Source organism: Pseudorca crassidens, chromosome 12, assembly GCF_039906515.1.
Source record: "Pseudorca crassidens isolate mPseCra1 chromosome 12, mPseCra1.hap1, whole genome shotgun sequence".
Lineage (NCBI taxonomy): Eukaryota > Metazoa > Chordata > Mammalia > Artiodactyla > Delphinidae > Pseudorca > Pseudorca crassidens.
Window position 1 is genome coordinate 43,458,893 of NC_090307.1, and position 10,998 is coordinate 43,469,890.

The 10,998-nt window shown below is 37.3% G+C and overlaps 1 protein-coding gene across 6 annotated transcripts in view; it reads left to right on the forward strand.

The window, feature by feature from the left end:
* NOL4 (nucleolar protein 4) overlaps positions 1–9,862 on the forward strand; it is a 394,425-nt gene extending 384,563 nt beyond the window's left edge. For all 6 annotated transcript variants that reach the window (XM_067699379.1, XM_067699374.1, XM_067699375.1 and 3 more), the window contains one exon: positions 7,936–9,862. In XM_067699379.1, the coding sequence (XP_067555480.1) occupies positions 7,936–8,129 (194 nt within the window). In that variant the 3' untranslated portion in view covers positions 8,130–9,862. The remainder of the gene's footprint in view (positions 1–7,935) is intronic.
* The last annotated feature ends 1,136 nt before the right edge of the window (positions 9,863–10,998 follow it).

Genomic DNA, 10,998 nt, shown 5'->3' on the forward strand with positions numbered 1-10,998 from the left:
CAATCAGCCAGACACTAGGTATCTACATAACTGAGAGGAAAATTCTTTCATAAAGATTTGTACTAGGTAGAGAACAGACTTGCAGTTGCCAATGGGGGAGGGAGGTGGGGGAGGGATGGGTTGGAAGTTTGGGATTAGCAGATGCAAACTATTGTATATAGAATAGATAAACGACAAGGTCCTACTGTGTAGCACAGAGAACTGTATTCAATATCCTGTGATAAACCATAATGGAAAAGAATATGAGAAAGAATATATGTATATATATATATATATATATACACACATACATGTATATAAATGAATCACTTTTCTGTAAGCAGAAGTTAACACATTGTAGGTCACCTATACTTCAAATAAATAAATATATAGATAAATAAGATTTGTACTAGGATTCTTGAATGTAAAGGAAAGAAGTAAAATTTAAAGTTGGTTCATTCAGAGACCCAAACTCCTATTATGTCATGATGGTTTCTTAATCCGCTCAGAATTTCCCAAACAGTTGCTGTTAATGGTTTGCTTGTACAGTATTCCTATTTGCAAGTGTAACATCCCTGCATCTCTCCCTTTCGGCTTGTTATATCTGTGTCATGATTTTGTGAACAGGAGAACAAATGGCAGCCGACTCCTGCTAGAAAACCAAAGCTTTGAAAAGGCCATGGCAGAAGTGGAGATAAGTTTCTCTCAGATGTCAGAGTTTGAGTGCTACTCCTGTCTCTCTCCTAATTAAATTCCAAGTGAAGCTACTTCCCTCTTATGGGACATCTGCCTCCTAGCTGACAGAACTCCTTCTCTCCCTTTGGGGGAGAGGATGTAAGGGGATGGATCTTGACTTGTCTCCATTATGCCTCAAGAAGAACTAGAGGATAAAATAACAACCTTCATTTTAGTTCATGAAATGAATACTACTATCTGAAAATTTATAACATGTTTAGGAAAAAATCTGTTAAAATACTTTCAAGTTATAGAATCACTACAGTTTTGGAGCATGCCTTTACTTATGTGCTTAATAATATTTTTTCAAGGATTTTAAATTTATTACTGCAAATTTAATAATTATAGCAATTGCTTAACGAAAGGTAAGAAATATAAGAATGAATGCTTAGGTATACAATAAATACCTAATATAATAATCTAAGAGTAATCATACAAAGAATCTTAACACAAATGCTTCAAGAGTTTTAAATCACTTAATAAATTCTTTTTCAGTAAAAATTTACAAAAATGTCATCAAAAAGCAGACCTATATGATTTAGTTAAATATATGTGAGGAAAAAGTGTTGACACATGAGTGTTTTGTGCAAATAAATATTGTTAAATAGGTATTTAACAATACCTAAAGCAGGAGCGGACGAGTGGACGCAGCTGGCTGCGAAGTCGCGGGACTTCTTTCTCTGGATTTCACTGGGTCCACGACCCAGGGACAGGGACAAGCCAGCAGCAGCTTGCAGGGACGGTCAGAATCTGAGGTATTCCAAAATTGGAAACTAGGGCATAGAGAGGGTAAGTAAGCTGCCTAAGATCACACAGCTAGTAAGTGGTGAAGCTGCAATTCTCACCGAGGAGGAGGCCATCAAGGCTGGAGCTGGTGGGTGAGGATAAGAACAGCCATGTGGATGAAAGGCTCTTGGTGTCCAGCCAGGAGTCAGGGCTCTGCCTCTGAGGTGGGAGAGCCAACTTCAGGACACTGGTCAACAAGAGACCTCCCAGCTCCACATAATATCAAACAGCGAAAATCTCCCAGAGACCTCCATCTTAACACCAGCACCCAGCTTCACTCAACGACCAGCAAGCCACAGTGCTGGACAACCTATGCCAAACAACTAGCAAAACAGGAACACAACCCCACCCATTAGCAGAGAGGCTGCCTAAAATCATAATAAGGCCACAGACACCCCAAAACACACCACCAGACGTGAACCTGCCCACTAGAGAGACAAGATCCAGCCTCATCCACCACAACACAGGCACTAGTCCCCTCTACCAGGAAGCCTACACAACCCACTGAACCAACCTTAGCCACTGGAGACAGACATCAAAAAAAACAGGAACGATGAACCTGCAGCCTGCAAAAAGGAGACCCCAAACACAGTAAGATAAGCAAAATGAGAACACAGAAAAACACACAGCAGATGAAGGAGCAAGATAAAAATGGACCAGACCTAACAAATGAAGAGGAAATAGGCAGTCTACCTGAAAAAGAATTCAGAATGATGATAGTAAGCATGATTCAAAATCTTGGAAATAGAATGGACAAAATGCAAGAAACATTTAACAAGGACCTAGAAGAAATAAAGATGAAACAAGCAACAATGAACAACACAATAAATGAAATTAAACATACTCTAGATGGGATCAATAGCAGAATAACTGAGGCAGAAGAACGGATAAGTGACCTGGAAGATAAAATAGTGGAAATAACTACTGCAGAGCAGAATAAAGAAAAAAGAATGAAAAGAACTGAGGACAGTCTCAGAGACCTCTGGGACAACATTAAATGCACCAACATTCGAATTATAGGGGTTCCAGAAGAAAAAGAGAAAAAGAAAGGGACTGAGAAAATAGTTGAAGAGATTATAGTTGAAAACTTCCTTAATATGGGAAAGGAAATAGTTAATCAAGTCCAGGAAGCACAGAGAGTCCCATACAGGATAAATACAAGGAGAAATACGCCAAGACACATATTAATCAAACTGTCAAAAATTAAATGCAAAGAAAGCATATTAAAAGCAGCAAGGGAAAAACAACAAATAACACACAAGGGAATCCCCATAAGGTTAACAGCTGATCTCTTAGCAGAAACACTGCAAGCCAGAAGGGGTGGCAGGACATACTGAGAGTGATGAAGGAGAAAAACCTGCAACCAAGATTACTCCTCTACCCAGCAAGGATCTCATTCAGATTTGATGGAGAAATTAAAACCTTTACAGACAAGCAAAAACGGAGAGAGTTCAGCACCACAAAACCAGCTTTACAACAAATGCTAAAGGAACTTCTCTAGACAAGAAACAGAAGAGAAGGAAAAGACCTATAATAACCCAAAACAATTTAGAAAATGGGAAGAGGAACGTACATATCGATAATTACCTTAAATGTAAATCGACTAAATGCTCCCACCAAAAGACACAGATTGGCTGAATGGATACAAAAACAAGACCCTTATATATGCTCTCTACAACAGACCCACTTCAGACCTAGAGAAACATACAGACTGGAAGTAAGGGGATGGAAAAAGATATTCCATGCAAATGGAAAACAAAAGAAAGCTGGAGTAGCAATTCTCATATCACAAAAAATAGACTTTAAAATAAAGACTATTACAAGAGACAAAGAAGGACACTACATAATGATCAAGAGATCGATCCAAGAAGAAGATATAACAATTGTAAATATTTATGCACCCAACATAGGAGCACCCCAATACATAAGGCAAATACTAACAGCCATAAAAGGGGAGATAGACAGTAACACATTCATAGTAGGGGACTTAAACACCCCACTTTCACCCATGGACAGATCATCCAAAATGAAAATAAATAAGGAAACACAAGCTTTAAATGATACATTAAACAAGAGGGACTTAATTGATATCTATAGGACACTCCATCCAAAAACAACAGAATACACATTGTTCTCAAGTACTCATGGAACATTCTCCAGGATAGATCATATCTTGGGTCACAAATCAAGCCTTGGTAAATTTAAGAAAATTGAAATTGCATCAAGTATCTTTTCCTACCACAACGCCATGAGACTAGATATCAATTACAGGAAAAGATCTGTAAAAAATACAAACACATGGAGGCTAAACAATACACTACTTAATAACGAAGTGATCACTGAAGAAATCAAAGAGGAAATAAAAAAATACCTAGAAACAAAATGACAATGGAGACACAACGACCCAAAACCTATGGGATGCAGCAAAAGCAGTTCTAAGGGGGAAGTTTATAGCAATACAAGCCCACCTTAAGAAGCAGGAAACATCCCGAATAAACAACCTAACCTTGCACCTCAAGCAATTAGAGAAAGAAGAACAAAAAACCCCAAAGCTACAAGAAGGAAAGAAATCATAAAAATCAGATCAGAAATAAATGAAAAAGAAATGAAGGAAACAATAGCAAAGATCAATAAAACTAAAAGCTGGTTCTTTGAGAAGATAAACAAAATAGATAAACCACTAGCCAGACTCATCAAGAAAAAAAGGGAGAAGACTCAAATCAATAGAATTAGAAATGAAAAAGGAGAAGTAACAACAGACACTGCAGAAATACAAAAGGTCATGAGACATTACTACAAGCAACTCTATGCCAATAAAATGGACAACCTGGAAGAAATGGACAAATTCTTAGAAATGCACAACCTGCCAAGACTGAATCAGGAAGAAATAGAAAATATGAACAGACCAATCACAAGCACTGAAATTGAAACTGTGATTAAAAATCTTCCAACAAACAAAAGCCCAGGACCAGATGGCTTCACAGGCAAATTCTAGCAAACATTTAGAGAAGAGCTAACACCTATCCTTCTCAAAGTCTTCCAAAATATAGCAGAGGGAGGAACACTCCCAAATTCCTTCTACGAGGCCACCATCACCTTGATGCCAAAACCAGACAAGGATGTCACAAAGAAAGAAAACTACAGGCCAATATCACAGATGAACATAGATGCAAGTATCCTCAACAAAATACTATCAAACAGAATCCAACAGCACATTAAAAGGATCATACACCACGATCAAGTGGGGTTTACTCCAGGAATGCAAGGATTCTTCAATATACGCAAATCTATCAATGTGATAAATCATATTAACAAATTGAAGGAGAAAAACCATATGATCATCTCAATAATTGCAGAGAAAGCTTTTGACAAAATTCAACACCCATTTATGATAAAAACCCTGCAGAAAGTAGGCATAGAGGGAACTTTCTTCAACATAATAAAGGCCATATATGACAAGCCCACAGCCAACATCATCCTCAATGGTGAAAAACTGAAAGCATTTCCACTAAGATCAGGAACAAGACAAGGTTGCCCACACTCACCACTATTATTCAACATAGTTTTGGAAGTTTTAGCCACAGAAATCAGAGAAGCAAAAGAAATAAAAGGAATCCAAATTGGAAAAGAAGAAGTAAAGCTGTCACTGTTTGCAGATGACATGATACTATACATAGAGAATCCTAAAGATGCTACCAGAAAACTACTAGAGCTAATCAATGAATTTAGTAAAGTAGCAGGATACAAAATTAATGCACAGAAATCTCTGGCATTCCTATATACTAATGACGTGAAATCAAGAAAACACTCCCATTTACCATTGCAACAAAAAGAATAAAATATCTAGGAATAAACCTACCTAAGGAGACAAAAGACCTGTATGCAGAAAATTATAACACACTGATGGAAGAAATTAAAGATGATACAAACAGATGGAGAGATATACCATGTTCTTGGATTGGAAGAATCAACATTGTGAAAATGACTCTACTACCCAAAGCAATCTATAGATTCAATGCAATCCCTATCAAACTACCACTGGCATTTTTCACAGAACTAGAATAAAAAATTTCACAATTTGTATGGAAACACAAAAGACCCCGAATAGCCAAAGCAATCTTGAGAACGAAAAACGGAGCTGGAGGAATCAGGCTCCCTGACTTCAGACTATACTACAAAGCTACAGTAATCAAGACAGTATGGTACTGGCACGAAAACAGAAAGATAGATCAATGGAACAGGATAGAAAGCCCAGAGATAAACCCATGCACATATGGACACCTTATCTTTGATAAAGGTGGCAGGAATGTACAGTGGAGAAAGGACAGCCTCTTCAATAAGTGGTGCTGGGAAAACTGGACAGGTACATGTAAAAGTATGAGATTAGATCACTCCCTAACACCATACACAAAAATAAGCTCAAAATGGATTAAAGACCTAAATTAAGGCCAGAAACTATCAAACTCTTAGAGGAAAACATAGGCAGATCACTCTATGACATAAATCACAGCAAGATCCTTTCTGACCCACCTCCTAGAGAAATGGAAATAAAAACAAAAATAAACAAATGGAACTTAATGAAACTTCAAAGCTTTTTCACAGCAAAGGAAACCATAAACAAGACCAAAAGACAACCCTCAGAATGGGAGAAAATATTTGCAAATGAAGCAACTGACAAAGGATTAATCTGCAAAATTTACAAGCAGCTCATGCAGCTCAATAACAAAAAAACAAACAACCCAATCCAAAAATAGGCAGAAGACCTAAATAGACATTTCTCCAAAGAAGATATACAGACTATCAACAAGCATATGAAAGGATGCTCAACATCATTAATCATTAGAGAAATGCAAATCAAAACTACAATGAGATATCATCTCACACCAGTCAGAATGGCCATCATCAAAAAATCTAGAAAGAATAAATGCTGGAGAGGGTGTGGAGAAAAGGGAACACTCTTGCACTGCTCGTGGGAATGTGAATTGGTTCAGCCACTATGGAGAACAGTATGGAGGTTCCTTAAAAAACTACAAATAGAACTACCATATGACCCAGCAATCCCACTACTGGGCATATACCCTGAGAAAACCATAATTCAAAAAGAGTCATGTACCAAAATGTTCATTGCAGCTCTATTTACAATAGCCAGGACATGGATACAACCTAAGTGCCCATCATTGGATGAATGGATAAAGAATATGTGGCACATATATACAATGGAATATTACTCAGCCATAAAAAGAAACGAAATTGAGCTATTTGTAATGAGGTGGATAGACCTAGAGTCTGTCATACAGAGTGAAGTAAGTCAGAAAGAAAAAGACAAATACCGTATGCTAACATATATATGGAATTTAAGGGAAAAAAATGTCATGAAGAACCTAGGGGTAAGACAGGAATAAAGACACAGACCTACTGTAGAACGGACTTGAGGATATGGGGAGGGGGAAGTGTAAGCTGTGACAGGGCGAGAGAGAGGCATGGACATATATACACTACCAAATGTAAGGTAGATAGCTAGTGGGAAGCAGCCGCATGGCACAGGGAGATCGGCTCGGTGCTTTGTGACCGCCTGGAGGGGTGGGATAGGGAGGGTGGGAGGGAGGGAGACCCAAGAGGGAAGAGATATGGGAACACATGTATATGTATAACTGATTCACTTTGTTATAAAGCAGAAACTAACACACCATTGTAAAGCAATTATACCCCACTAAAGATGTTTAAAAAAAAAAAAACCCTAAAGCAGTATTCCAAGTCTAGTTTCTTTGTGGTATGGTTTGTACTAATCATATACTTACAATACACTTTGAAAGCAAACTTCAGTCTAATATATTCACATTTTTAAATACTAATCAACCTGGTGGAAAAAGCAGTGGCCTGAAATGAAAAAAATATGCAATTCACGTCCCTATTGTGCCACTTAAAAGTTATTGACCTCTAAACGTGTCATCGAACCCCCGCAGTCCTCAGTTTTCTCTGTTCTAAATTGAAAAGTTTGTAATCTAGGGTCATTAGCCTCACCATGTAGGCTCTTTTCATTTCTGAATTGGTGGGGTCCAAATTATTTGTTATCGAATGTAGCAAATAAAAAATGGATTCCATCATTTTCTACTACTCCAGAGAAGCTTCTACTTGTGGAAGGTGGACTTAACATTGAATTTTCCAAAAAGCACATGTTAAGAGAATTTCTTCACTGTCTTTATACAATCAGAAGTGACCGCCAGAGTCTGGGCCAGGAGTCTAAGAAAATCCAGCCACTCTTTTCCCATCGTGCTGCTCTTCCATCTTTCTGAGAGCAGATGTATTTGATTAAGGGTATCAGTAGCTTCTCATGAAAGAATAGGTGAATTAAATCAACACTAATTTATTTAGTGCTCATGTTCAAGATACTAGAAGAAAAATTGTCCATGTCTAATTTGTGCTGATTTTTTCTAGGACCCACTGATCTCAGCATGAAGAGGCAGTTGGCGACCAGCTCAGGATCCTCCAGCAGTTCGAGCTCCAGACCCCAGCTGAGTCCAACTGAAATCAATGCAGTGAGACAGCTGGTTGCAGGATATCGGGAATCCGCTGCATTTTTATTGCGTTCCGCAGATGAACTGGAAAATCTTATTTTACAACAGAACTGAGTCCAGCGATGATCCTCTTCACTGAGGTTTAAATTTGCAGTTTCCACTAATGACGTTTTGATTTCCCAGCAGAGATGCGTCTGGTCTTACTGCACAGTCTTAAGAGAAATATTTCCATTATGCCACATTGTCCTTGATCCATAAAGTGATGTGTTTAGGTGCTTCAAAGGAACTCTGGCCTCTGAAGTACTTGAGATACTTTAATGTGTCCAGCCTACTGTTTTTTGTTTCAGTGTGCCAGCATAAATACCTGGGGCAAAAAAAAAAAGGCTGTATATTCCTAATTCAAGGATAAAACAGAAGAAGCTTGTGGTATAAAAAGTAGTTCAAGATCCAACTGAAATATTAGTGGAATTTGCTACTGACTTACTGGACTGAAAGCTGCAGTATCTGGCAAAAAATAAAGCCAAAATTTCTCATTGCTACAGGATATAACAATGAAAAGGATCTTGTATTTTAAAAAAATATGTAATTTTTATAAAAAGAAAACTTGTTTTTCATTCAGAATTGTCATTTTTACTTTGGTAACTTTTTCATAGGTCCTAAAAGAAAACTGTTTTGAGAAACTACTGTAAGTACCTTTTCCACCTCCCTTTGCCTTCTCCTCTTTCCAAATTCTTTCTACAAAAATAACACTTGATGCTGGGGCAAAAAAATACCCTTGCCTACGTTCTTTAAATCGTCGCATCAGGAACTACTTCCAAGAGAAGCCTGCGTTTCTGCACTCATGCTGGTCTCAAGCATCCCACTCACCATTGCAGCTTTACCATAGCAGTTTTCACCACAGAATTTTTTAATATTGAAAAAGACATATCATTGAAAAAAAATGACACCTTGATTTCTTACAGCTGCTCTCCCCAGATTGCCGCTGCTGTCTTATGGGCATCCCTCTAGCAGCCATTGGATGTCGATGACTGAATGTTAAAGAGGTTGCAAGTGACAATCTGAAAATTTGCACTCTTGTGTGTAGTTTTCTTTTCTCTCTTTCAGAAATAGTTCCCAAAAAGACCATTACCTCTCCTGATATAATTTGTATAATTTACAGTTGTAGGTAAAAATGATGTAAAGAACTCTCAGTGGATGCAGCTGCAATCTACAATGAACTGTCCCCTCCTCTTCCCCATATTTTGCCCTTCTTCCTGATTTTATAGTGTTGAATACACATGAATGGTGTTTTCTTTGTGCACTGAGGCAAGCCTATTTTTTAAATATTTAGGGAGGAGTACATCAGTTTACGCTTCTTGTACAATTTTTTTCTGTTGTTTGGCTTCGGTTGGATTACAGGTTCTTTGTGCATTCCTGAATTTGCCTTATTTCATGTAAAATTTATGTCATTTGGTTTTTGATAAGTTGAAGACATCAGTGATATCTCTTAACTACTTGTTACCTATAGTTTTTCAAGTAATGACTGTGATTGTGACCAAGTAATGTGCACTTTTTCTTGTAACTGTGGACATTGCTATGCTCTTTTCTTCTAGTGTTTCTAGAATTACTGTTCCTTACAGTTACGTAAACAAAAAACAAAAAAACAAAAAAGAACTTTTGTGATACTGTTGGTGAATATAATGTGAAAATCTTATTGAAATATGAGTATTTTGGAAATACATAGATGCACAAACATCTTTTAAGGTGTGGATTTAGAGTTTGCTTATTTAAATGAAAATTCAAAAACTGAGGGCTGGTATAATTTTCTCTGTTTTGTTGGGTTTAATAAACAGATTTCTGTGTTAAAACACTGATTGTGAAACCTTATAAACTTTCTGAATGATATGAAATGTTATTTTATACCTACATTTAGCACAAAATTGACAGTTCAAATATATTTCAAGAACATCCCAAGGTCCCCCAGAGCTTCCACATTCAGTCTAATAAATAATTTATTCCAAGAAGGGGTAAAGCAGATTAGCAAACCATGGGTATTTCATCTGACTGTTTAAATCTGATTTAAGAATTTATGTTTTATTCCCCATTTTTCATGAGTAATCTGGCTCTTTTAGTCACTCCTAATTTAACATTTTGGGAGAAGCATACCTGTTTTAAGTGCCTGTTTATGCTTTGGGTTTTGTCGTAAGAGTATTGGAAGCTTTGGCATGGTTACCATTTAACAAAGTAACACCCCGGTTTGAGATCAGCCTATACATAAAAAATCCTTAATAGCGATAGTAAAGCAAATGGATTAGAGAAAGGGAGTTCCAGCAAGGTGCTCTTGTTTTCATTTCATTTTCATCTTCACTTATACTCCCACATCCATCCACCAAGGAGTAAATTCCCCCCACATCTTCTGCTTTTTGCACATTTATGTAAAAGAATGAGGGTACCAGGATTCCCATCGTTTCCAGGGGAGAGCTCAAAGGCCAAAACGAAGTACCATGTTGCTTTCCTTTTCCTTTGTAACTTGTACCTGAAAACACTCTGGTCCTTTTTAACCCTCTGTCACAAGAGAATAGAGATCACATCTCCTTTATAAAGCATTCTGGAGAAATTGGGTGCAGGTTCATATTCTCATTCAAATGAGGTGATATAAAACTCTCATAAACACGGAGGTCAAATAGAATTTTCTGCCACTTCTGACAGCTTTTCATACAGCAGCAGTTTCTTGTCACATATGTATTACTTTATCACACTTAATAAGAAAACATTCCTTGAAGTAACCATAGAGAATGCAAACACAAGCAGTTACTGAATTTTCTTAAATTGTGTTAAGGAACAGCACTTGGTAAAAAGGGCATTCCAGGAACGATAGCCACTGTTTACTGATTATTTACACATGGAAAAGGCATTGTATTTCCTTTAATTCTCACAATAACACTAGGAGATCGGGATAGTCACTTTACATTTTACAAGAAGGCTCAAGAAAATGAAGTAACTT